Source organism: Pagrus pagrus, assembly GCF_965226575.1.
Source record: "Pagrus pagrus genome assembly, chromosome: 7".
In the NCBI taxonomy this organism is placed as follows: domain Eukaryota; kingdom Metazoa; phylum Chordata; class Actinopteri; order Spariformes; family Sparidae; genus Pagrus; species Pagrus pagrus.
The window spans coordinates 10,781,117-10,807,387 of NC_140191.1; the positions used below are offsets into that span (position 1 = coordinate 10,781,117).

A 26,271-nucleotide genomic window follows, 5' to 3' on the forward strand; every position below is an offset into this window, starting at 1 on the left:
CGGAGCGTCCTCTTCCCTGCGGTGTGATGTAGAGAGTTTGCATCAGTTGCGGATGCCCACAAATGAAATCCCATTGGTGTCAAAGCCAAGGTCTGATCACAGCTGTCAGTTGAGAGACAAATTCAACTGAGTCGGGATACAAATACCAACTGACTTCAAACACAAGAATCTGCATGTGACATTCTATCTAAATTATTCGTCTGCGTAGTTACATCATAGTTGTTCAGAACCCGTAGCAACAGAAGTATTAGATTACCATCGTCCTTGAAATACAAATGTGTAGTCTGTCCTGTGTCTGTCTTGGTGGAGATGGATCTTGTGTGGCAACTGAACAAAATGAGACTTGAAAGCAAATTTATCTCTTCTGTCTGTGTTGCTTGTAGCTTCGGCAGCAGCAGCCGCATGTTGTAGATTTATGCATTAATTAAAAATCACAACAGCCTTGCATCACTGCTTGTCAGAACCCACAAAACAAACATCACAGCCTTTGCTGTTTATTCATCTCTGTCGCTCTGTCTCTCCCTCTCTCTGTCTCTGCGCTCACATTTTTACATGTTGTTTCTTTTAATCCATTATTAATTGCAACAGAAGCCTCTGTTCTGGTGCTGCCTCGGCTGATAAAGAGGCTGGTGCCTCATCGCAGATTCACCCAGACGCAAACATGCGATCCTTTGCATCAGCGGCATCAAAGTGGAACACAGGTCTTGCGCAAAGAGACGGAAGGAATGTGCACAATTAACTACGAATAAACCCTCATTTATGAGCCACAGACATCTTTCTTTTGTATAAATATTTTATTTCAAGATATGACACAAACATTCAAAATTATTCAGAGGTGGGAGTACTGTTGGAGTCAGCTATGATGAAATGAAAACACCAGCAGGTGGCGATAGATTGTACATTTTTGCATTATTTTCATGGCTTTTCCAATTCCAACACCCAGAGAAGTATGTTGGTACATGATGAGGTGAGGTGTTTGCTCTGTCCAGTTCCTGTGTTGAACGGGCCCAAAAAATTACCACAAATGACACCAGGGTCCAATATTTCTGATGCTGTTTAAGGTTTTGAGGCTTGACTGAGGTGTGATAAGTTCAGAATGTCAGATGCTGAGGGTGAAAGTTCTTGTTCTAAGGTAATTGGAAATCAGTTGTTTGCTTTATTGCTGGGAGTAAAATATGTGGTAAAGCTGGTCCTGCATGATGCCAGCGTAGGTGCTCGCCACTTCAGCGGTATCAGTGTAAAGATTCCTGTGGACGACACACGGAGAGAGACGAGTTTAAAAATGAATCCACACAGTTATTTTTTTTGACTGCTTCAATAAATCATTTAAAATCTCTTACTTTGCCTTCTCCTCCAGCTTCAGGCCCTTGATGCTTTCTATGTAGTCACTGGCAGTGTTGACCGCACTGTCGTAGTAGGACCTTATGGTGCCTGTGATCTTGGACACGGTCCCCTCCTCCTCCTCAACCTGCCTCGGCATGCGAAAGCTTTCGGCGCCTGCACGAAAACAGGTCAGAGGGGTCAATCGATCGAAAAATGTGTCCTTTTCTGATCCGATTTCATCTAATGATCTAAAAATGTACTTACTGAGAGCGAGGAGTCCAACCAGCACAGTAATGACCAGCAGCTTATTCATGGTGTCACTCGTGTCTGAGGGGAGAGAGGGTTTAAAACTTTCCTCGCTGTATCCACCAGGGTGAGACATTGTCATACATTTTTACCCTTCCAGCATGAAATTCTCACTTGAAACTTACTTCCAATTCTGCTGGAGACAAAAAGCTTTTCTCTCAAAATCTTTCAAATGTTCTCACGTCTAACATTCATGCATTTCTAAGACTATCAGTCTTTGAAGTTAAAGTGTCAGTACTTACTGTATTCCTCTCCAGAAATGACTGAGGTGAAGAAAACAGAGTAAGAGGCACCACTGGCCCGACCTGTTTATATAGGAGCGATGTGTTGACTTGTCGCTCCCAGAGCCAAAGTGCACTGTGTGGTAGATAAACCAGTGCTGTCGCCTGTTGCGTGTTTGTGTGAGTATGTGTGACATTGTGTTTTGATAAAAAACACATTATGGCTATCTCTGTAAACAGGAGGATGTGAATAAAGCGTCAAAAGGGGCTTTAAATGTAATCAAAAGCCACTGAGGGATTTAGTCTGATTAGATGTCAGAGGCTGAAGGGCGCCTCACGTTGATATTTTCCACTATTTGTGTGACGCTAACTTTTGAGTACACCAAAATCAATTATTTTCAATTGATTAGGTTAGCAGTTCATTGATGCAGCACACTCTTACACCTTGCCCTGCTAACAACCTCTGTAAGGAGGTAACTTGCATAATGGTGGTGATGCGTTCGTGTCACCTTACAATAGTCCTAAGTCTGGAGTGACTTATCTGGAGTTGAACACGTCATCCAGCTGGTTCGGGTTATGAAATATTTCGTCCAGCAGGATCCGATTTATTGAGCCACAGTAAAAAGAATTCCAGCTATTTGTTTATGAAAGTTTACTTGAGGTTATTGCTTTTTTTGTTTGTTAGGAGAAGTAGAACATCTTCCTTGCTTCTGTTCTGGGTTCTTAATCAAACAATGGAGAAATAACAGGTTTTAGCACAGGATTTGCATTTGCAGGTGAAAAATAATACTTTTTTTTTTTCCCTCCTTTGTGTGATTTGATGTCATATGAAACTGACAGTACAAAGTGCAGACAGTTTTGGTGGGTTGAGAAGAGAAAAACAGCATTGCCCATTAACAAGTCCTTCAGTGCAAAATATACTGGACTGTATACCAACATTGTACTAAACCACAGCAAACATTAATATGGGTCATAATAAGCTCAGATATACAAGTAAAAGGAACAAAAGCGACAAAAACACGAAAAATCCCATCAGAGCAATGCAGACTAAAATAGGATAGAATCATTAAACCTCATTAGAAGAAGTCGATTAACTCCTCTGCCACCTGTGTGCCTCATTGTGTGTGTTCAAAAAGAGTGACATTGACATTTTGATCTCATGCGTTTGGCTTTTTCTCTGTAACGGCTCCATGTTGATCGAGTCCTGAGTCAACATCCCAGCCTCACATGTGATCCAGCCTCACATGTCATGTCGCTGGTGACCCGAGAGCTCAGGTCGGTTTGAGGACAGCTGCGGGCAGCAGTAGGATTCAAACTTTTGATTGAATCCAGCTGATTTGGTGCTGTGATGACTCGTCTCTGCTACAGATGGCATTAAGCTGTGTAACGGTGCTCACAGAAACAATGACATGATATTTTATCAGTCGTCTTCTCTGTTGTCTTTGTGTGACGTCTCGAACACTGCAATTACACAGTCAAGATATGTGTACAGTTTATCAAAACGCTAAAAGGTTTGAGAAGTCTCAAGTGAGAGTAAGTAATACTTGAGTAAAAGTAAAGATATTGTCGTGAAATAAAAGTGGTAGAAGTGGGAGTTCCCAATACAAATAGCACTGGAGAAAAAGTCTTAAAGTATCTGATATGACATGTACTTAAGTATTAAAAGTCATTTTCTTGCAATGAATGTAAAAGTACAAGTAAAAGTTAATTAAACATGCATTTACATGTACTGTATGTACAAACTATAGACTTAGTGTTGACTTGGCATTTGTGTTATCGGCCTGGCCAATTATGTGATCTGATGCTCATACATATTTACATTTTTTTTATTTTTTTTTTATTTAATTGCTGCTAAAATAAATGTGTTTTAAAATGCACTACTTTGGCTCTGATGCAGCATGTTATCTGCAAAGTAACTAAAGTTATCAAATGTAGTGGAGTAAAAAGTAAAATATTTGTCTCCGAATGTAGTGGAAGTACAAAGAAGTAGAAAATAAACATACTCAAGTACAGTACAAGTACCTCAAAATTGTACTTAAGTGCAGTACTTAGTTACATCCATCACTTCAAAATGCCATCATTTAAGATTAACTACTTCTTGAGTATTTCCATGTTATGAGACTTTATACCTCTACTTCGCTAATATTTATCTTCCCTGCTTTAGTTCCTGTTCAGATTACAATGTTTCATACGCTTCTTGTCCAGTGAAACCAGGTCTCATTCAAAATGTGGTGATTTTGAATGTTTCTGATAAACTGTGTTTCTTAACCGTGTTTTAAAGTGCTTCTTTATAGGTAATTCTCCCAAAATGTCCCACACACATACTGTGCCAGTAATATTAATCAAAACAAAAAAAACATCATATATGAGAGTTAAACACTGTCAGGGACAGTTTTCTGAACAATGAATACTTTTTTCCTGTTACTCTAACTAGATGTTGATATTAAAGGGGGCCCTGTGGGACTTCTTTGCTGGAAGCATGTCACGTTACAATCAGCTCACATATGGCCAATAAGAAGGTGATTAATATAAGTAAATTGCTACAAATTGTTACATCAAGCCCCTTTAATACTCACATCATTTTCCTTAAAGTGGAAACAGACAACTTCATTCATTCAGTCTACAATGAAAGCAGAAAGCAGCCTGCCTGGATCACCAGTCAGCTTCATTTTCCCGGCAGATTTGGTGCCCCGTAGCAGACAGAACAGCACAGCACAGTGAAAGTGCGGTTTATAGGGAACCAATCCAAACACAGATGGTGTCGTCGGTCCATAGCCATTACACCGGCAATCAACATTTACTTCATAATGACACAATAATACCACCACAGTGTGCCATCGGGGAACAAAGTTGGACCAAACTGAGCCTGAGATTGAAGAGCTCTGTTCAGCAAAGATGACAAAATGTACTGATACATTATTTATTTATTATATAAATCTTTATTTATTATGTACTGCTAAAAATATGACACAAATTAATGTCTTGTTTCTGTTTTTACCCGGGGAGTTCCAGCAGCTTTTCACTTAATCAAGATTTCTAAATATAATGAAATAACTCGGTGATTGGTGGCGTCTTGGACAGCTTTTGTTCTGCTCATAAACATAATGTGACAGGACAACTTGTGCCAGGAGCTTTATGATATTAGCTGTGAAAGTAAACCATCAGTCTCCGAAGGAAGAAGCACATCTCAAATAGTTTCCAGTTCATTTTATTCATGAACGCACTCACACATATACATACACAGTCACACTTTGGTTAGTGTATCAAACAAAAAATACTGTACATGCACAATTTGCATAGGTGGTGTTGACGTGTTTGCCCTGCTTTTAACTCTGCGCGATTTGGCGAGGATGTAGACGAAAAGAGGCAAAGGATTGTATTTGCATTGTGCATTGCTTTTCTCAGCCTAAACTGGTGTACTTTCTATGAGCTATCATCTATTACAGGCTGCTGACAGGTGGTCTGCTCCAGTTGGTCGTCTTTACTCGGCGGGCATGATTTTGTCCAGGTGGACCTTGACTTCGGTGATGGTGTCAGCCAGCCATTCGCCAACGTAGGGGCGGAGGTACGCTTGGTAAGCACCCAGCAACTTTAAGCGGGCCTTGTCGACCAGGGGGGATGCCTCCTCACCCAGAGCACTGCACAAACCAGAGGAGACAAATTATTTGAAGACAGAGAGAGTCATCACCTACCTTTGGGCTTCTGTTTATGTGATATTTTCAATAGAAATTGTGAAGTATTGATATATATCGGTTATATTTCACAGCATATTTACAAATGACACATTTCTCAACATTAGACTGTAAACCAATTTAAGGGGTCTTCACTCACGTGGCAATCTTGACCATGGCCTGGAACTCGGGCTTGGCCTGCAGACTCTCAGCGTATTCTCTGGCAACCTGTGCACGCCCATCTTGAGAGGCCTGCTCCACCATAGGACCAGAAGCAGTCTGAACCTGGTTAAGAAGATTCAGCAGCCTCTTGTAGAAGGTACCTTTGTACTCATTATATTTCTGAACAAGCTCCTCAGGTGGATCAGGAATCTCACACAGGCTCACGGAGACTGGAATGAAATCAGAATGGTAGGATTGTTACGTTAGAAAGTTAAAATAAAAAATTTTTTAATTAAAAACAGACTGGTTTGTGTGTGAATGTGCCTTTAAGGACAAAAAGAAAAAGCTGCCTTTGCATATCTTGTTTTCTCACTCCGAAATAAGATTTCTTTGACCAGTGTTCACTAAAATACTGTCTACGGCAACAGTGTTATTTAAAGATTAGTCTTTATCTTGCATGTCAACCACAGATAAAGCAGTGTAAAAACCAGCCATGCAACAGTGTCTGAAAAATCATAGCAACACGTCTGAATGCAATAAATTATTGAATCATTTCTACAACATGGAATGCAGATAGTCTTAAAGATAAAAGCAGTTGCATTTAAAGTCAGTTGGCTCAAACGGCTCTCTGTCTGCAGATAAGTCCTAGTTCAAAATCAGATCCATACACGGCAGTTGTCAGATTGCACCGGTGTGCTGTCTTACCCTGCAGAGCGAAGATCAGTGCCAGGGCGTATTTTGCATGCATCTCTGCAACAAAGGAAAAAAGGAAGAAAATAAATAAAACTCAACTCTCCGTTTGGTAAATTCTAATTATTTTCCATATCTGACATTTTAACATTAGCAGAGTTGGTAAGTGGATAAAGCTGCAGACACAGAATGCAAAAATCAAATACCTTAACTTTTTATAAAAAATAAATCTACTCGGGAGAAGCTTCAGAAGAGTGATTACCTGCTGATGAGTTGGATGTACAGATCCAAGAAGTGACAGTCTCCTCTGAAGGCGAGTTGTCTGTAACTGGGAGCTCACATCTGGCCCGGATGATATAGGGGGGGACTGCAAACAAACGTCATCTGATGAGCATACACACACCTACACACACACACACGCACGCACATGCACGCTCGCACACACATGTTCACCTAAACAAAGTCCAGCGTTCATGATATTCACTTTAAAAACTGTATGTTGAAATGTGCCGGAGTGGTTATGCAATGTTCCTCAAATGTAAATTTTTATCTGTAGTCGTACGACGATGCACTCGAAGCCCTCCTGATACTGCATGAGTGGCGTGCAAAATTCATAGTGCACGTACCGTGTGTCATAATTGTCCCATGTGGGAGGAAAAAAAGGTTTAAGGCAGCTCATGTGTTGTTAACTGCTGCTATAAATTACACTGTTAAACAGATTAGCTCTTGCTAATCAGCATTTCTTTGAGTCAGAATCACTTAATAGTGTCTGCTCAGATCAGAGTCAAATGGTCAGCAGGTCGATAAACCAGGACCTGTCTAGACACACTGTGCTGAGGCCACACCAGTGCATGCTGGGATTTCTGCTTTCACCTTTCACCCTGATGCCATGAGACAGACAGCAGGCAGGGGGATAACTGATCATTTCAGAAAGAGTTTAAGGTTTCCCCTCTTTTATTCATTTATTGTTCTCCAGCTTTCATCTAGACTTTTGCAAATAGTAAGATTGATTTATTCATTCACTCAGTATCTCTTTATGGAAATATCTACAGCAAAAGTGCATGTTTATTTAAGGAAATCACAGATTATGTGTGTGCATTTTGTAAAAACATCCTATTATAGAATGTCTGTGAATTTACCTTCTTATGAAAGCCCCACTGATATATCGATTAGCCGAGATCGGCCAAAATTTGTCCATTGCAGATATATTGTATCGGCCTACATGTTATCCAATATGCGCCGATATGAATATGGGGTCATTTATAGAAGTGTTTCAGTGCACAGATGTCAATTTAGACGGTAAAGTAAAATATCCTTCCTCTGCTGCATATCTTTGTTAGAAGTGTTTGATTACCACATTTCAGGGGTCATTGCAAAAAAAAACATGCATATATCGATTTATCGATACTGGAAATGTGGAGCCATATTAGCTTTATTTTCAACTTTGATTCTTTTTGTATTTAACCAGCAAAGCCTTGTGAAACCTCAAGACATGATCAGTGCAGCGATAAGTGGTTAGAATTATTAAAATGTCACGTGGGAAGAATATGAATTTATTGGCACATCAGATGGGTTAGTTTGCGTTCGATGGCATATAGTTATCAATGGTCGTCTGGATCTTCTCGTACACAGAGCTTGTGACATTCGAGGCCCATTCAGTATAGCTGTTGGTCACTGGTTGGATGTGGTCCTCATAGTAAGTACCAACGAAGCCCAGCACTGCATCCCCTAAACCCTGGACTTTAGCTTTGGTTGCCCTGTGAGATGCAAAAGCACACAAATAAGTACCAAGGTACATAAAACATGCAAACGTGCACACACACACAATATTTTAGCAATTCTGATAACTGGCAATCATTTACAGACAACTTAATGACGACGAGCAGAAAATACCAGGCTTTCTCCGTCAGCCTCTGCAGTATTCCTGGAGTTTCAGAGAGCACTGGTGCCGATGTCTGGGCCAAAAGTGGGCCACATGCTGCAGAGGAGGATGTTTGTCAGACAAGAAGTAAAAGCAGAACTGGAAGCAGATTTAGATTTAGATTTGGGGCATTTAGCAGACGCTTTCCTCCAAAGCGACTTACAATAAGTACTCAGAAATGGAGGAACTGAGACTGAAGATGTAGAACTATTCTTTTTAAAGCCGTACCTTGCATCAGTAGGATGAGACTGAGAACGAGCTCTTTCACATACATCTGCCACAACCACAGAGGAGAGAAACACCATCAGCAGTTTATGTGTCATAATGTTTGTTTCTGTAATGTTAAAAACGATCAGGCGATGTAATTAAACCACCACTTAAGGTACTCTCAGCACGTTATGTTACAGAGTCCTGTCTGCTCAGAAACCCTGTCCCCTTTTAGCTATAAAATAACAATATCAAATAAAATCACTGATTTCAAAATAATATTTGACCACAAGTTCATTAACATCACAACAAACACAGGCAAAGCAGTGGCAGAGGGTGTTTTTTACCTTTTCAACCTGGTCAACAGAAGTTGAATGAAACAAGTGTTATTGAGCCATTTTATTTGTATTGGGTGACCGCGACAGCTTTGTACATTGATCTAGATCGGGTGATCACTCAACGTGTTCCTCTTTTTTTTTTTTGGTTTTATTGACAAAACTGTGAGAGATAGCAAAACAACAAGACAAACAAACAAAGTAAGGCTCTACTTTCTGTCTTACTGCATCTTATACGGTTTTGTAGCGCTGCAATGATGAGTTGATTAACTGATTTGTCAGTGGGTGTCAATTTCAGTCTTTGGGTTTTGGACTATTGTTATTTTTGAAATATAAAGACGTCACTTTGGATTCTGGGAAATTGTGATGGGCAATTTTCACAGTATCATTTAGATCTAATAGACAAAAAAAGAAAATAAATTGATTCACTGTGAAAATGTTCAGCAGATTAATTGATTAAATGACTGTAACTGTTACATATGACACTCTCACAAATAAGAAAAAACTTAAACATTGACACGACACAAACAAAGTGCACAGATAAATGTACTAAGAAGTTTTCTTTAAACTTTTTGAACTTTTTAAAAAAATATATACTGAATTCTGACACTTTTTTCTCAGAATTTTGAAGAAAAAAGTGTCAGAATTGAGGGGAGAAGAAAGGAGTCAGAAGTCAAAATGGCCCTAGTCTTCTTCTGTACTTAGGTGTGATTGGTGGTGTGGTGTTTTTCTTTCCGCCGTTAAATGGGTTAGGGTTAGCCGGATTACAATGTTACTGTTGGTGACCAAGTTAAGACACATTGTGCTTCAGATCTGCAGAACCTGAACTCTTGATATCTTTTCAAGATCAACATTAGCTGAGTTCAGTAACTGTCCAAGCGCCCTTTGGATCAGATATCTCAACCCATTTAGCGGGGGCTGATATGTATACAGGCTAGTCAAAGTCTCTGTTCTGGCAGCAGAGATATGGGTTTCAGTAAAGACCGGAGGCGGCTGCAAGAAAGATAAACATTTTCAGCCCAGCAAAGCATTTCTGTGGGCAGAGTCCACCACAAAATCAATTTAATCTTGTGAGTGCTCAGGCTCTGAAGCATGTTTCTGAATGGGATCAGCTCAACACAGATGTTGAGTTCATAGCGACGTCGCGCTTTCGAACCTGATCTCACAGCTGTCTAAACAGACGGGATCAAGATCTGTCCTCGTTTCTCAATGCTGTGTCAAATTTTAAACATCTGTACTGTGCTGCAGAGTTAAAGATGTGTGTGTGTGTGTGTGTGTGTGTGTGTGTGTGTGTGTGTGTGTGTGCGTGTGTGTGTGCACGTGTGTGCGTGTGTGCACGTGTGTGTCTGACAGGACTGCAGCCTCCAACTGTGCATCATACAAGTTAGATTCATTTGACGTTGTATTAATATGAATCAATGATAGACAGAATATATCATTTATTTAAAATTCATGTGTTTTGTGTGAGTTTTGCTGAGAAGACAAGAGTGTGAAAGGTTAACAGGTTGCACAGTGGTGGAATGTAACTGTGTATGTAGCTAAGTACATTTACTCAAGTACTGTACTTTGGTACAAATTCAAAGGACTTGTACTTTTCTTAAGTGTTTCCATTGTATGCTACTTTATACCTCATCTCCACCACTTCTCGGAGGTGAATATTGTTCTTTGTGCTCCACTACATTTGTCAGACAGCTTTAGTTACTAGTTACTTTTCAGATTAAACAGTTTTACACCCCTTCTATCTACTGGACACCAAATATCTCCAAGTTTGATGATTGTAAAATTAGATTTTTTCTGATAAACTTAAGAAATAAGGATTCTTTAAGGGTTGAGAAACCCATGAAGAGTTTTGTGGTTCTCACAGGACAACTACAAACACACTGTATGATGATCTGGAATATGAATATGATGCATTGCTGTGGATTAAACCACCCAATGGTATATAATGTAGTTGAAATTAGCTCAACCATAAACATCCACCGCAGTAAAATGCAACGTTCACATTAACGCAGCAGTGATGTTAATCCACAAACATCACATATGATAGAAAAAGACTGGCAGGGGACATGTTATTTCACAATAAGTACTTTTAAGTATATTTTGTTGAGAATACTTCCAATGGAGTATTTTCAGTGTGGCATTAGTATTTTTACTTAAAGCAACATTATGTAACATTTTTACCTTAAATAGCAGCTTCAGAATCATTTTGATTGTTCAGTGTCTTGTAACAGGGTGAATGGTGTCTCTATCACTTGTTTCAGCACTATGTAACTTCAGTGAGAGGGTTGGATCACAGCGTTACATACGTTTTTTTATGTTTTAATGAGTTTGTTTGTAGTTAGCACCTACATTACGTCTGACAAACTCATACAGACCTGGGATTTGTATGTATGACATTGGTGTTGCACTCAGAAACTGTGGGGGGCGCCAGATAACACAAAATGCCAATTTTCTACATAATGTTGCTTTAACATCTTTGATTTTCTAGGGTTGAGTTGCTTTTAGTTTAGGCAAATCAGGAGGTAGATTTTCCTCCAAATCCAACAGTTCAAGCGTCAAACGTTTCTTAAAGGAAAAGTTCACCCAAAAATGAAGATTCATTCTATCCACTCACCCCCATGTTGATGGAAAGTCGAGTGATGTTTGTGGTCCACAAAACATTCCTGGAGCTTCACAATGATGTAGCTTTCGTCAAACAACTAAATTAAATGGGGGCTTGTTTTAAAACTTAAAAGAACAATCCAAAAAAAAAATCTCTGCACTGAGATCCAAAACTTGAAAGATGTTCTTTGCACCTACTTCAGACAGGGTGTCGTTAACACTTTTAGCTTAGCAGCTACAGTGGAGATTTTGCCTAAAAAAACGTGTAACTAACGTCTTTTCAAATCCATTTGGGATCTCAGGGCTTCTGGCGACTTGGATTACGCCAGATGAGCTGCATATTTAGTTGGGGTTTTTTTAGGAGAGTGCTGCAACACTGTTTTGCTGTGAAGCTCCAGAAATGTGTTATGGACTATGAAACTTTCATCAACATGTAGGTCAGTAGATATAAATCTTCATTTTTGAAGATTTTCCTTTTCCTTCATGAAACGCCGACACGTCAACTGTTGGATTTGGAGGAAAATCTACTTCCAGATGCTGCCAAAGTAAAAAGAAATCAAAGATTTCAACTTCACCCTACTTTTCATCAACATGTGGTCGATTAGATAATGACTGAATTTTCATATTGGGGTGAATTTAATGCCTTCTCTAATTTGTTTAAAGGGTTTAAGGATGTGCTCAATGACTAATGAAGAAGAAGGTGCTTACTCAACATCTTAAACAAATGGAAGTGAAAGTGATTAGTTTAAGATACGCACTGTGTGACCTCTGTGCACCAGCTGCTGACCTCTGTCACTCTGTTCTCTTCACAGAAACAGATCTCCCTGAACTGGGACAACTGGTGGATTATTAACCCAGCATAAACAGTGACTTTAGCCCGGGAGTTGTGAAATCCCAGAAAATCAGCCATGTTGGCACTTGCCCTTTGGTACCAGCTATTAACACAAATAAACGATCAGATAATAACCCTTCAGCTGCTGCTGGCTATTGATACTGAGCTGAGTATAAACTAATTATTTGGTAAAAGTACTTTAAATTAGTTCGGTTGCAGTTGGATGTTTAATAAACTGATAAAGCAAACTTGTGTTGTCATACTGTTTTATTTAATGTGTCTCCAGATGTTACAAAAAATACATCAGCAGAACTTAAAGGCACTTTCACCTTTCACATCCATTCACAGCTTTGGGTAGCTTCTACGAGACAGTAGATTTAATATCTCCCTCTAGATTTCTTTTAAATAGAAGAAACATCTCACGAACATCATTTCATGATTATGTTTTCAGTGCGATGAAACATAGATACACCTGGGTTTAACATAACACTGATGAGGAGACTTGAATAAACTGCAAGCCTGGAAGTTGTGTTTACTGATCTTTGTTTATCTTTGTACCTCATCTGGTGGCTCAGGTTTTTAAGCGTTTTGTTTTAATTTATATTGAATTTTTTAAGATTTAAGATCTTTTTCTGTTCTCTTGTTGTGTTGATTGTGATCGTTATGCACCAAAATACCGAGGGAAAGTCTTTGTATGTGACAACCTGCTTGGCAATGAACCTGATTCTGATCCTGATTGCTTGAAATGTGTCTTATGTAATAATTCATGGAAATAGGTGTTTGATAAAATAATCTCAACCCATCAGTTGTTTGTTTTTCTTGCTTATTATCTATTTTAACATAATTTTAGGACTCAATTATAGATTTAGAAACAGTGAGGAAGGAAATGAGGCCATACTGTCATTGACCAGAACTGTTCATTTATTGATATCAAACATCGTTAACAGACTCTTCCATTTCAATTCAGTACACTAAGACATTGTTATGTCCTTTACATTGAGAAATACTGATGCTAACATGGCATTTATATAAAAAACATTTTTATTTTTTGATGTCTTTAATGCACAGATTACACTCTGATTATAAGTACATAAAAACATTTCTACAGAGAGGTGATGGATCCATTTTGTCTGGTCAGCAGAGCGATGTGTCATGTGAAGTATCAGCACCCTATCAGGAGGATGAGGAGGTCAGAGGTGGAGGTGGAGGTGGTGGTGGGCAGGTTGTGCCTGTCTACTAGGAGCTGAACTGGTTCTTCAGCTTCTCAATGTTCTCTGAAAACCAGTTCCTAAGGAGAAGAGGGCTTGTTAGAAACATTCAGGGTTTAAGTGTGATCATATGAATGCACTTTTGTGTGCGCTTACTTTGTAGTGGTCATGGCGTCACTGTTGCTGATGCTGTCATAGGCAGACCTGGCCTTCTCAGCCAGGTCTTGGCCCACCTGAGACACTCGCTCGCCAAACTGTGTGAACTTCTGCTCGAGGCCTTCCTCCTGAGCCTCTGCAGGTGAGAGCAACGGACACACAAAGTTACACAACATGGAAGAAGGAGAAGAAGAAGAAGAAGAAGAAGAAGAAGAAGAAGAAGAAGAAGAAGAAGAAGAAGAAGAAGAAGAAGAAGAAAGGTAGCTTTGAAGGCATCACTCACACACGACACCTACCTGTGTATGCGACGAAGGCCAGCATCAGCACGGCAACTGCAAGATACAGTCTCATCTTGGCTTTGACTCTGCAGAAAAAATAAAGATAGGTGGTAGTTTAGTTTCATGACATGGTTCAAAGAGCATTAAATGTTGTGTTTGGCTTTAAAAATGGTGCCTGTGCATGTGAGCATCTACGTGACTGGACAGCTTCCTTTACCTCCAGTCCACTCAAACAGCTCAAAAACTTCATTTCAAACTATTTTGTTTATTTTTAAACATTTTTTTTTTTTCTGGTGCTCTTTCTAACGTCTACTTTTTTTTCAAGTGTGTCATACGTGAAAAAATACATTTTAGAACTTAGAAAATGGAGCACAAGAAGAAAAACATCCCTCACTTTCCCCTCAGGGCTTCTGTAGTTAATAATAATAATTAAAAAAAACTACTAATGAAATGTGAAACGTACCTGTTTTCCGTCTGACAGGAGAAAAATAAATTGAATGTGTTGGAGCTCTGATGTGTGTTCCTCTTTATAAAGACCAGCAGGCTTTAAGTCAACATGTACACGTGGTGACCTTGCTGGTGTCACTGCCCCCTTTATTCACCAGAAGCAGCACCGACCTGATTGCATTAAAAGATATTGATCGTGATAAAGAAGCCACTGATGCAAACAGCCTCCCTCATGAAGAAATGCTGTGTGTTACGTGCCTGATTGCATTGTGCTGCAGGAGTGTGTATGATAATACTGCAGCATGCTGATGAGGTGACTCTAGGTAAAAGTATCTGATTATCATTCAAACATATTTACAGAGAGGAGAGTGTGGAAGGCTCAGTTTAGTATCAGAAATGTGTCTTAAAATAAAGACCAGCTGTTTAACAGATCTGAGCCTGGTGATGACGTCAAGGGCAGTGGTGGAATGTAACTAAGTAGAAGTTTGAAGTACTTGTACGTTACATATTACTTTGATTTTACACTAGTAAAAGTCATTTTAAGTGTTTTGATTACATGTAAGTTGTCCATTGAATTCCATTACATAGGTTCAATGTAAAGGGTCACATTTAATGCAAAGTTTTTTCTGTCATCTTGAATTAATGAGTAGGAATTAAAGGACTTAGATCTGTGATTTATTACAGGAAACAGAATACCCAATTAAAAATATGTAAATATGCAGATATGTATAGTGAAGGGTAAGTGGGTGCTGGAGAATACATACTTAAATGATTATAACACATATAATTGATTATGGGAGTGGTACATGTTTAAAGAAGACAAAATAAATCAATATATAAGTTATAACGCATAAGATAATTGGTTGATAAATTAAATTATGTTAAGCCGGACATATTTGATTATAAAATGATATATGTTTATATATTTGTGTATAGATATAGTTTTTCAGATGTATTTTTTTATTTATTCATAAGTTATCTATCTAAAAGTTTACTTACCTGAGAAATTTCAAAAATATATATATTTATTTGACAAAACAGAAGAAATCCGGCCCTTAAATAATCTCAACCCATCAGTTGTTTGTTTTTCTTGCTCATTATCCATTTAAACATGATCTTAGGACTCAATTATAGATTTAGAAACAGTAAAGAAGGAAATGAATCGCAGTGTTTTATAAAACATATGGAGGCCATACTGTCATTGACCAGAACTGTTCATTTATTGACATCAAACATCGTTAACAGACTCTTCCATTTCAATTCAGTACACTAAGATGTTGTTATTTCCTTTACATTGAGAAATACTGATGCTAACACGGCATTTATATAAAAAACATTTTTATTTTTTGATGTCTTTAATGCACAGATTACACTCTGATTATATGTACATAAAAAACATCTCCACGGAGAGGTGATGGATCCATTTTGTCTGGTCAGCAGAGCGATGTGTCATGTGAAGTATCAGCGTCCTATCAGGAGGATGAGGAGGTCAGAGGTGGAGGTGGAGGTGGAGGTGGTGGAGGACAGGGTGTGCACGTCTACTGGGAGTTGTCCTGGAACTTGGCCTTTAGCTTTTCAAGCCTCTCCGTAAACCAGTTCCTGAGGAGAAGAGGTGTGTTAGATATATTCAAGGTGTGTGTGTGATTATCTGTGATTGCACTGTAAATTGTATATACCTTGAGGTGACTGCAAACTCGCTGTTGTTGATGTTCTCAAAGGCAGTCTTGGCCTTCTCAGCCAGGTCTTGGCCCATCGCAGACATTTGCTCGCCAAACTGTGTGAACTTCTGCTGGATGGTTTCCTCCTGAGCCTCTGCAGGTGAGAGCAACGGACATAGGAAGTTACACAACACGGAAGAAGAAGAAGAAGAAGAAGAAGAAGAAGAAGAAGGGTAGCTTTGAAGGCATCACTCAACACGACACCTACCTGTGTATGCGACGAAGGCCAGCATCAGCACGGCAACTGCAAGGAACAGTCTCATCTTGGCTTTGACTCTGTAGAATGAATAAAGATAGGTGGTAGTTTAGTTTCACGACATGGTTCAAAGAGCATTAAATGTTGTTTTTGGCTTTAAAAATGGCGCCCGTGTACGTCAGCACCACCGTGACTGGACAGCTCCCTTTACCTCCAGTCCACTCAAACAGCTCAAAAACTTCATTTCAAACCATTTTGTATATTTTTTAAACACGTTCACTACTTTTAACAAGCAGATACCAGCATGAAAAAAATTAGTCACCTCAGCTTATTGCTACATCTGTGGATAAATACGTCACTTGAGGATATTTTGATGCCATTTGTCTGTTGTTTTGCTCTAAATTTCATTGTCAGTGCACCAAAATTAATTGCAGAAGCCCTGAGGGGCAAATGTCAAAAACGTTTTTTCATGTATATAACAAAGTGAAAAAAAAAAAAAAAAAATTTCATGTGTGAAACAGAGTGAAACTTTTCTTTTTCAGGAGAAAAAACTTTTTTTCACTCTGTTACACACATGAAAAAGTAAAGAATGTAAATGAAAAAAACATTCCTCACTTGCCCCTCAGGGCTTCCATAGTTAATTAAAAAAACTGTGAATGAAATGTGAAACGTACCTGTTTTCCGTCTGAAAGGAGAAAAAAAATCGAGTGTGTTGGAGCTCCGATGTTAGTTCCTCTTTATAAGCCTGCTCTGTGTCTAGGAGGGTGATGCAGACCAGCAGACTTTAAGTCAACATGTACACGTGGTGACCTTGCTGGTGTCACTGCCCCCTTTATTCACCAGCAGCAGCACCGACCTGATTGCATTAAAAGACACTGATTGTGATAAAGAAGCCACTGATGCAAACAGCCTCCCTCATGAAGAAATGCTGTGTGTTACGTGCCTGATCGCATTGTGCTGCCGGAGTGTGTGTGATAATACTGCACCTAAAACCAACTACAACAGAAAAATCCTGCTGTTATATAAATGCAGGAGTTATAATGATCTATTTACATAATATATGTTAGTTAATATATGTTAGTATTACAGTCATATGGGCCATTGAGAGGATCAGAGTTTATCCTTTAGCAACAGTGATGTCAGTTAAGTTCAGATAAGTTGGGATGTAATGTAACAGAGTTCAGCACTGATAGCTGAGTAGACCCGAGATACATGGAAGCTCCTTTGGACCTGAAGTGTTGGCCGAGCACAGACTCTGTGTCCAACAGCCTTACAGTTATTGAGGGTTAGTTATCAAGATTTTAAGATCAAGTAAGTGGACTGATACAGGGTCACATCTGACTGTTCTGGTTTGTGAGCGTGATGCAGATTCTTGTTTTGACTTATTATTATTGTATATTGGATGCCTGGCAGTGTTATGTTATTTACTTACTTCTTTACTTGAAAAGACAAACTATAAAAGTTTTTCAATACAAATTAAAATCCTGCATTTAAAGTTTGTATAAAAAAACAAAATTAGACCTTGACTGATATATCGGTGGGCAGATATTATTGGCTGATATTGGCCTATCACAGATATGTAGGTATCGGCGATATGGACTGAGTACATAATGTAGAAAAAGGTGCTCGGGATAATTTTTAATCATTAAAAAAAATGGTACTCTCCCAATGCACTGATGTCATTTTATACAATAAGGTTGATTCATAATCTTTGAAAACAAAGGTTATTATCCAGAATGGCCAGTGTCTGTGTTATTGTATTATTCAATCACTATGATTGATGAATCAACAGGAAAACAATACTTAAATATTGTACTTTGTCAAATTGGAGCTAATTTTAATTGCTTTCCATAGTGCAGGGCAGTTTAAAGATAAAACAGTGCATTAAGATGATTGTATTTTTTGTATGTAGATATTAATTATAATACTAACCAGTAACTATGGCTGTTAAATGGAGGAACACGTACTGTATCAAGTAGCATTAACTTGAAATACTAAAATAAAAGAAGCTTGAAAGTTTACTTAAGTTCAGTACTTGAGTAAACGTGCATGTACTTTCCACTGTCATCTCTTGGTTACATTTTCATGAAGTGTATTCATTAATTTTCTTAATCTTAATGTTGCCTTGTGTGTTTGATTTACAGGGCAGAAGTAACTGATGGCATGCACTCTCAAGCAGACTGCTATTCTGCAATTTCCTGCTCTGTTTTGGTGTATTTTTCAATGTAATCGCCTCACCCGATGTCCCCGTTATCCAGACCTTCCTTTTTTTCTTAACAGGGAAGTGAGTCAGACAAAGCCTTTAAAGTTAGCATGCAACAGAAAAACAGTACAGTCGATTGAACTGCAGTAACCCCTCATTACAACTGTGACCTGAGTTAGAGCCAGGAAGTCTGTGTCTGACTGTTTGAAGGCTTCATCACTGCTTAGCATATCTGTTTTCACACCGAGCAGTCTGCTGCAGAGGGCCAAATGCCCATTTGTCGCTGATGACTTGGCCTATAAGGTGCTACCGCCATGATGAATAGCCTACAATTGAGTTAAATGAGCCTTCGCATGCCTCAACACTCACACATTACCTCCGAAAGACTAAATCTCCATCTCTTTTGTCATGAAGTGGCCAGTGGGTTTATGTATGAGCTTGTGCTTGTGTGCATATAAGCTCCTCTTGAATGATTGTAGGAGGCATAGGGCGTGAAAGTGCATGCCTTGCGTGCTCCCAATTTGCAATAACAAGCTCACAAAAAAGCTGTTTTTGTGTTTGGCCAAGGGCTCCTGCGGTGACTGATGTTGTGTGCCAGCTCTGAGAGGATGGAGAGAGGAGAGGGGGGTTGCATTAGGAGGTAAAATCTCCGCAGGGGTGTTTTTGGATGGGGTAACTAGCAGTCATATTCTTGCTAGCACCTGCTAGTGTGCAGGGACTTTTTTTTGTTGCTGGGCAGTGCTCAGAGTGCAGACACCCTATAGGAGCAGACGGAGCAGAAGTGCTGAAGTGGCAGGATGCTTGTGGTTTTCCTGTTTTTACCATCCATGACTGTTCCTAATGAACAGTTTACTGTAGGAGTTTCACTTGCCGGTTAAAGGGGGAGGTTTCTAAATAAACACTGGTTCCTGACAGGAGTGATATCATAGGGGACCAACACCTAGTCATGTTGTTAGTCACTCTTTCACTTTACATGCAATGCCCTTTAACACAGATAGAATGAGTAAACATGTTTTGTTTTGACACAAGGAGGTTGATTTGTAGAAAAAAGAAAAGGCTTAGATGAACAAAAAAATGTACAATTATATGTATATTACTTTACATATATGTATGTGCAGTTCAAAACCACACACAAAGACCCTTGTTGTTCATTTCACCCTCATTTCTGATACAGCAGGGAAATGTGGGCACAAAGAGGGATATGACTTGCAACAAAGGTCTCTGGTCTGCTCTGATTCATACCGTTATTGCACGTCAAACACCCCGAGGCGACCATGGCACCTTTATTCAAAATCACTGTTGACGGACAAATTCACAGAAAAAAGAGCATTTAGTCATAATCTTCTCACCCTCGAGCCTGCGGAAAGTTTCGTGAAGTTACGTGGTCCACAAAACATTTCCGGAGCTTCACAGAAAAAGCATTTTGCGGCATTCTCCTAAACAACTGAAGTAGATGGGGACTCGTTTAGATGAAAATGGCTGCATAGAGCTCATTCAATGTACTGTAATCCAACTCTCCAGAATACCTACCCCAGAGATCTAAAGCTGAAATTATGTTTCTTACAACCCGAGCTTGTGCGCCCACTTCAGACAGGGTGCGCGCTAACACTTTTAGCTTTTAGCTTAGCAGCTACAGTGAAGATTTCAGCTTAAAAAGTGTGTAAATAACATCAGATCAGTTCGCGATCTTGGGGCTTATGGAGACTTGAATTATGCCAGATGATGTTTTTCGGGTTGTATTTTAACATTTGAAGTTTTAAGTCCCCATCTACTTCAGTTGTTTCGGAGAATGCTGCAACACTGTTTTGCTGTGAAGCTCCAGAAATGTTTTGTGGACTATGTAACTTCACCTGACTTTCCATCAGCATGAGGGTGACCAGATTATAACCGAATTTCCATTTTTAGGTGAATTTAACCTTTAAGGCATATCGCAGGCGTCAATCACATCACACAAATTCTTGGGCCGTCAGTTTATCTTACTCTTTTATCCTACTAATCTGGAGCAGTGATTCACCTCCCTGATTCAAATGAATCCCTGCAAATGTGCGTTCCGTTCTTTTAAACTCACGGACCTCTGGTTTTTTCATGAGCCGAATGTAGTTTACTTTATCTGTCAAAAAAGAAAACACAGCTGCATCTTCGTGCAGCATGGATTCAAGTGGAGGGGTCAGAGGAGAGGAGAGGAGATGAACAAGGGACAAATGGTGTCCTCTACTGGCCTCTGCTCTGCACTTCAAAGGGAAAATCCTGCTGAGTTTAATAAGCATAACAATTTCAACTTCTTTTTTTATTATTATTGGAAGAGTGAGTGATCTGAATTTAGGACAATCATGACCATCTTTTCACCCTCAGGCCGGCCCAGATGTGGAGCGAGCTGAAAATCCTAAATTTGGACTTTTATCCTTTGCATCTTGTGTTATTTAATCCACAATAATGAGGTTACTGTTTGTAAGACATGTCAGGGAAAAGACAGTTTAGAAAGACACATACTGAAGGTTTTCTGAAGATTTCTGGAGGGCTTACAGTGAAGAGTCAAACAGGAAGCCTGCGGATGAAATGCAACAAATGGCCCCCCTTTATTTGCACGTGCGCGCACCGTCCACAAACATTATCTGTGCACGTATGAATGTTTCTTATTGGCATGTCTGAGCAAATCCATATTTACAGATGCGTGATGCATGAGCTGGGCCAAGATAAAGGTAGAAACGTTAGTGTCACCGCGGAAGAGAATTCAATCAGTGGCACAGCATGTTCCCAAATGCCTGCTGGGATCAGGAGAAAGGAATCTGGGAACACATCTTAACAAGTCTGGACTGGAAAAACGGTTGGCCACAGAGATTGCGAGGGACGGCGGTTGTGTGAGGAGAGCAAATGGAGAAAAGGAGAGGATTGGGGTGGAGTAGAGGTAGGCCGAGGGAGGGAGAGCAAATAATAACTTTAAGATGAATTACGTCCTGGTTGAGCAGTACTTTAAAACCACAGTTCTGCAAAGAAGGAGAGGTGGGACACTGTGTTCATGTGTCAGGGGGGTGGCTGAAAAAGTGTCCGGAGGGGCAGATGTGCTCCGGATAAATTCCCCTTATGTAATTAGCCCCTGTAGCCTTATGCAAGAACACGAGGGGTGTATTTTCAGGGTTGAGACAGTAGGGGGCTTAATGAGATGTTTTTCAAACTCACTTTTGTGAAAGCCCTTAAGACTTCTTCTCATTCTTCGAGAGATTGTTTTAAATATTTTCAACTGCTAAAGGGACAAGAAATGCAGACAATACAGAAGGGCACTTCAGTGGATCAGTAGAAAAAAATCAGTGCATTTATTGAAATGAAAGACGCTTGTGTTTGGTGCATTTAGATCTGGAATCCCAAGCAAAATGCAGGAAACGCAAGACATAAACTTGTTTGAGGGCGATAAGCAGCTACAACATTTATTTCCAAGTAGAAAAGCAAAGCATGCTGCAAATAATTGTCTCCTGATTGTGTATGTCAGGCTGTTATCTGCTGAGGTGCTTGTGTTCAGTGAGGTGAGTTGATGAGAGAAGAAAGGGCGACCGACGAACCTAAACAGATGTTTATCTGCTGATTGTTCGGCTAAAGACGCACCTCATCCTCCCTCCTTCATCTCATCAACCCGCTTACCCAGAACAGTGGAGCACCCAAATTAAGATATCATCTGTAACTCTTAACCCCCTTCCCCCTCTCTGCTAGGATATTCTGAAATCAAGGGTTTACACGTTCCTGCTGCTACAAACATCAGACCAGCAACCATCTTAAACCCTTCAGAAACCCTCAGTCTCTCTCTTTAGGCAGTAGAGGACTCCTCGACCTCGTCCACGATGCTCTTGATCTTCTCACGGATCTTGGTAGCTAAGGAGGAGAGCAGCTCGAACAGCTCCTGGTTGGTGGCCTCCAGCTGGGTCCTGATTTCCTTAGCCTGGATATCCAGCTGATGGCCTTGCATGTATTTCTTAATCAAAAGCTCCAGGTCCTGAGTAAAGTCGCCAGGGGAGTTCCCATCGTAGGGCATCAGCTTGGTCTGGATGGTGTCAGTGATTAGAGCGCTGCAAGCAGAAAATAAAAAATTGTATATCTAGCAAAGGCATGTAGGAAAACAGAGGAGCAGCTGCTGTAATTATAGGTAAAGTTTGACTCACTTACTCTAGCTCCCTGCTGATCTGAGAGACACACTGAGGACACACATTGAGGTTCTGCACAAGCCCATCAGCTTTTTGGTCAAGTTTAGAGAAGTACCCATGGGCCTGATCCATGATTGCCATCCAGACGTCATGTGCGGTGTCTTCTGCCTGGGGCACAGCTCTGGCACTGGAGCCTGTTGAGGGCACATGTGGAAAGCTTGGATAAACATACAAACACTAATAAAAAAACATATATATTGTAATGGTGATAATGAATCCTGAATCAGCAGTGTGCTTACCAGTGATGACTGCCAGAGCAAGGATCAGAGCCACAGCCTTCATGACTGATAGACAGACAGATAACACCTGTGAATGACAGAGGGAAAGGTGAGCAAACAATGTAATGCAACAGTTTCTCAAGAGATTTTGCACGGGCCTTTCACTCGCCTGAGAGGATGAGCTCCCTGAACACTGACTGAGGGTTTTTATACTGTCCCAACGGTGCTGCTGATGCTGGGATGAGCAACTGCTCGCACATGATGATGATTGTTCTGTTGATTGAGCAATCTGGCTGTTACTGTCACGTGGATATAGCGGGGTGAAAGTGTCAACATTCATGTTCCTCTGGTTTCATATTTTTCACATAACTTTCATGTGTCGCTGCAGAAAGTTGAAAATCGCTGCAGAGAGTTGCATTTTAAACCTGAGGAAGTCTTTGGGGTCGTCTACTTTAAATGCTTTGTTATTGGTAGAAATAGTTATAATTCAGAGTGAAATGTCCCACACTCCTGTCAAAATACTCCATTATAAGTCAAAGCTAAGATTAAAGCTAAAGCTAAAGATTAAGCTACTATGAACTACTTTATATTCTCTTGAATAGATTTAGATTAAAATGCATTATATTTTACAAGCTGACCACAGTTCATTTGTAAAAACATATTCAAAGTGCTATAAACACCGACAGGCTGCGAGGCCTCCACTTGTTGGCGTAACTGAAGCTCATCTTGAATAATAGATTACCCTTGAATGATTGATCAGAGGAAGAAACAGCAGACACAGAACATCTTTTCTAGGTTCTTTATTCACTCAGCACTGTTCAGCACACTGTAGCCGCAGGAAGTGCATTTACAGCGAGCCGCATGGAGGGCGTATGACACGTGAAACACAAGGGACACTTTTTAGTCAGACTGAAGACTGCTTGTCGTTATTGCATTTTACATTCCACTTTTCAGTGTACAACAAGACATGCAGACAATACAGAAGGGCACTTTAGTGGTTCAGTAGAAAAATTCAGTGCATTTATTGAAATGAAAGACACTTGTGTTTGGCGTATTTCGGTCTGGAATCCAAACTCTGCAGTTATTATATTTACAACCAAACAAAAAGCAGGAAAGTTGAGACCAAAAACTTGTTTGGGGGGGGGTTGGGGGTAGTGGATAGGCAGCTAGAACAGTTAATTCAAAGTATAAAAGCAAAGCATATTGCAAATAATTGTCTCCTGCTTGTGTATGAAAGGCTGTTATCGCTTGTGCTTGTGTTCGGTGAAGCGAGTTGATGAGAGAAGAAAGGGCGACTCTGCAGACGTTCTGTTCTCTTCATCTCATCAACCCCCTTACCCCGAACAGCAGAGCACCCAGATGAAGATATCCATAACCCTTAACTCTCCCCTTTCCCCTTTCTGCCAGGGTATTAAGAAATCAGTGGTTTGCACAAACATCTAAAACCCTTCAAAAACACTCAGTCTTTCTTTTTAGGCGATGGTGGCCTCCTTGACCTTGTCCACGATGCCCTCGACCTTCTCACGGATCTGGGTGGCGTAGGGGGTGAGCAGCTCGGTCAGCTCGTCGATCTTGCCCTCCAGGGAGGTGCGCAGCTCCTGGGCGGTGGCCTCCAGCTGGGTCTTGATTCCCTCAGCCTGGGTCTCAAGCTGCTGGCCCAAGCCCTCAGCCTGGCTCTTCAGCAGGGTGGAGATGTCGCTCAGCTTCTGGTTGGCGGTCTCACTGGCCTGCTGGACGTAGGGCTCAACCTGCTCCCTCGCGGCCTCAAAGTTCTGGGAGGTGCGGGACTGGAGCTCGCCAACGTAGGTGGCCACAGTGCTTGGGGTGGAGAAGAAAAAGGACATTTAGGTTTCATACCAACAAAGACTTTTTAAACAAGAGTTGAAGTGTGAAGACTTTACTCCACTTACTTGCGGATCTCCTCGGTGTCCTTGTTCAGGCGCTTCTTCAGCTTGTGGGTGTAGGTGCTGATGCGGCCGCGGACGTCATCACTGTTCTGCTCCATCATGGTCTTGAGCTCACCGAGGTACTCAGTGCTGCGCTCCTTGGCGTCAACCATGTCCTTCTGGAGTTTGTTGACCAGAAGCTGCAGGTCCTGTGTGAGCTGGGCGGTGGAAGTCTCGGTGTAGGGCATCAGCTTGGTCTCGATGCTTTCTCTGTATGTACTCAGCTCGGCCATGGTGTCGGTGATCAGAGTGCTGCAAGGAGAAGATGTAAAGATTGTGAGCATAGCGCAGGGATGAGAGTGTGAAGTTGAGACACTGGAGATCTTGAAAACAGAGGAGCAAGCACAGGAACATGTCGGTAAGGTATGACAGGACTGATAAATGCCTCCTTAAAAAAAATCACTTACTCTAGCTCCCTTGTGAGCTGAGAGGACTTGATGTTCTCCACGACTCCATCGGCTTGCTGGTTCAGACTGGCGATGTACTGCCAGAAACGATCCACGGATTCCACCCAGGGGTCTGGGGTGGCATCAGCTTGGCGCACAACACGGGCATTGCAGCCTGTTGAGGGCAAATATAGGAAGATTGGATACATGTACAAACCAAGAATACAATTTTTTTATATATATATGTATATTGAAGGATATTTAATCCTAGACTAGCAATTTGCTTACCAGTGAAGACCGCCAGAGCAAAGATCAGAGCTACAGACTTCATGATTGATAGACAGACAGATTACACCTGTGAATGAAAGAGGGAAAGGTGAGCAAACAATGTAATGCAACAGAATTTCCCAAGAGATTTTCAGAAAACTACAGTTTAACCCAGGAATGGGTTGAGGAAGTACACAGATGTGACTAAAAACATTTAGCAGTCTATCACTATCAGCAGATAGCAGATCAAGTTGTTTGCAGAAAGTAGTCTCTGTAAGACGTGAAGTCTCTGTGCGTGGCTCTTCTACTCACCTGAGAGGTTGAGCTTCCTCCGTGCTGCCTGGATGGTGACTGAGGGCTTTTATACAGTCAGGAGGAGGAGGGAGGAGGGAGGAGGAGGAGGAGGGGGAGGAGGAGAGGGAGGAGGGGGGAGTGGGTCCACGTGGTGCTGGTGATGATGATTGTGTCTCTGTGTCCGAAGTTCTCACAGGTTTGTTCTGTCGGTTGAGCAATTTGTCTGTGACGAGAATAAAAACTGGGGGAAAGTTTCAACATCTGAAAATACAGAATGTCTCTGTTGTTATAGATTTCACACAGTCGACTTAAAGGCTTCATGAACACTACGCGCTACTAAAATACTCCAATACAAGAAAGAGCTCCTGGAGATTGAAAAGCTTCTGTGAGCTTCTTTGTGTACTGTTGGGATCGCATTAAATTATAACCAAGCTTCATATTTTTAGAAGCTGATGAGGGTTTGTGTCTAAAATCCTGTAAAGTAAAAAGTAACTC

At 40.6% G+C, this 26,271-nt stretch overlaps 6 protein-coding genes and 1 long non-coding RNA gene across 9 annotated transcripts; all 7 read right to left on the bottom strand.

Annotated features, from left to right (window-relative positions):
- Positions 1-771: 771 nt before the first annotated feature.
- apoc2 (apolipoprotein C-II) lies at positions 772-1,917 on the bottom strand. Of its 2 annotated transcripts, none has more exons than XM_084356448.1 (4): positions 1,872-1,917; positions 1,588-1,650; positions 1,341-1,497; positions 772-1,247 (listed from the first exon to the last, which is right to left on the bottom strand). In XM_084356448.1, exons 2-4 carry the CDS (start codon positions 1,634-1,636, stop codon positions 1,157-1,159), a joined length of 297 nt encoding a protein of 98 aa, XP_084212574.1. In that variant the 5' UTR covers positions 1,637-1,650; positions 1,872-1,917; the 3' UTR covers positions 772-1,156. The 2 variants fall into 2 exon arrangements, with proteins under 2 accessions (XP_084212574.1, XP_084212575.1); XM_084356449.1 differs by lacking the exon at positions 1,872-1,917 and adding an exon at positions 1,755-1,773.
- Positions 1,918-5,042: 3,125 nt separating this feature from the next.
- apoa2 (apolipoprotein A-II) lies at positions 5,043-7,024 on the bottom strand. 2 transcript variants are annotated; one of them, XM_084357023.1, is made up of 5 exons: positions 7,000-7,024; positions 6,636-6,740; positions 6,389-6,433; positions 5,682-5,913; positions 5,043-5,488 (listed from the first exon to the last, which is right to left on the bottom strand). In XM_084357023.1, exons 1-5 carry the CDS (start codon positions 7,007-7,009, stop codon positions 5,332-5,334), a joined length of 549 nt encoding a protein of 182 aa, XP_084213149.1. In that variant the 5' UTR covers positions 7,010-7,024; the 3' UTR covers positions 5,043-5,331. The 2 variants fall into 2 exon arrangements, with proteins under 2 accessions (XP_084213149.1, XP_084213148.1); XM_084357022.1 differs by lacking the exon at positions 7,000-7,024 and adding an exon at positions 6,827-6,863.
- Positions 7,025-7,840: 816 nt separating this feature from the next.
- Positions 7,841-8,581, bottom strand: LOC311260489. The gene is made up of 3 exons (XR_014623029.1): positions 8,523-8,581; positions 8,267-8,351; positions 7,841-8,130 (listed from the first exon to the last, which is right to left on the bottom strand). It is a non-coding gene; the product is annotated as an uncharacterized lncRNA (long non-coding RNA).
- A 4,586-nt stretch (positions 8,582-13,167) lies between these two features.
- Positions 13,168-14,481, bottom strand: LOC311259619 (apolipoprotein C-I-like). The gene is made up of 4 exons (XM_084356856.1): positions 14,375-14,481; positions 13,930-13,997; positions 13,634-13,769; positions 13,168-13,557 (listed from the first exon to the last, which is right to left on the bottom strand). Exons 2-4 carry the CDS (start codon positions 13,982-13,984, stop codon positions 13,506-13,508), a joined length of 243 nt encoding a protein of 80 aa, XP_084212982.1. The 5' UTR covers positions 13,985-13,997; positions 14,375-14,481; the 3' UTR covers positions 13,168-13,505.
- A 1,073-nt stretch (positions 14,482-15,554) lies between these two features.
- Positions 15,555-17,082, bottom strand: LOC311260051 (apolipoprotein C-I-like). Its single transcript, XM_084357561.1, has 4 exons — positions 16,947-17,082; positions 16,285-16,352; positions 16,035-16,170; positions 15,555-15,957 (listed from the first exon to the last, which is right to left on the bottom strand). The coding sequence occupies exons 2-4, from the start codon at positions 16,337-16,339 to the stop codon at positions 15,897-15,899; spliced, it is 252 nt and encodes an 83-aa protein (XP_084213687.1). The 5' UTR covers positions 16,340-16,352; positions 16,947-17,082; the 3' UTR covers positions 15,555-15,896.
- Positions 17,083-21,769: 4,687 nt separating this feature from the next.
- LOC311259806 (apolipoprotein Eb-like) lies at positions 21,770-23,061 on the bottom strand. Its single transcript, XM_084357139.1, has 3 exons — positions 22,905-23,061; positions 22,628-22,799; positions 21,770-22,530 (listed from the first exon to the last, which is right to left on the bottom strand). Exons 1-3 carry the CDS (start codon positions 22,945-22,947, stop codon positions 22,272-22,274), a joined length of 474 nt encoding a protein of 157 aa, XP_084213265.1. The 5' UTR covers positions 22,948-23,061; the 3' UTR covers positions 21,770-22,271.
- Positions 23,062-23,668: 607 nt separating this feature from the next.
- LOC311259882 (uncharacterized protein) lies at positions 23,669-25,832 on the bottom strand. Its single transcript, XM_084357263.1, has 5 exons — positions 25,795-25,832; positions 25,504-25,570; positions 25,237-25,390; positions 24,794-25,081; positions 23,669-24,701 (listed from the first exon to the last, which is right to left on the bottom strand). The coding sequence occupies exons 2-5, from the start codon at positions 25,544-25,546 to the stop codon at positions 24,356-24,358; spliced, it is 831 nt and encodes a 276-aa protein (XP_084213389.1). The 5' UTR covers positions 25,547-25,570; positions 25,795-25,832; the 3' UTR covers positions 23,669-24,355.
- Between the last annotated feature and the right edge of the window lie 439 nt (positions 25,833-26,271).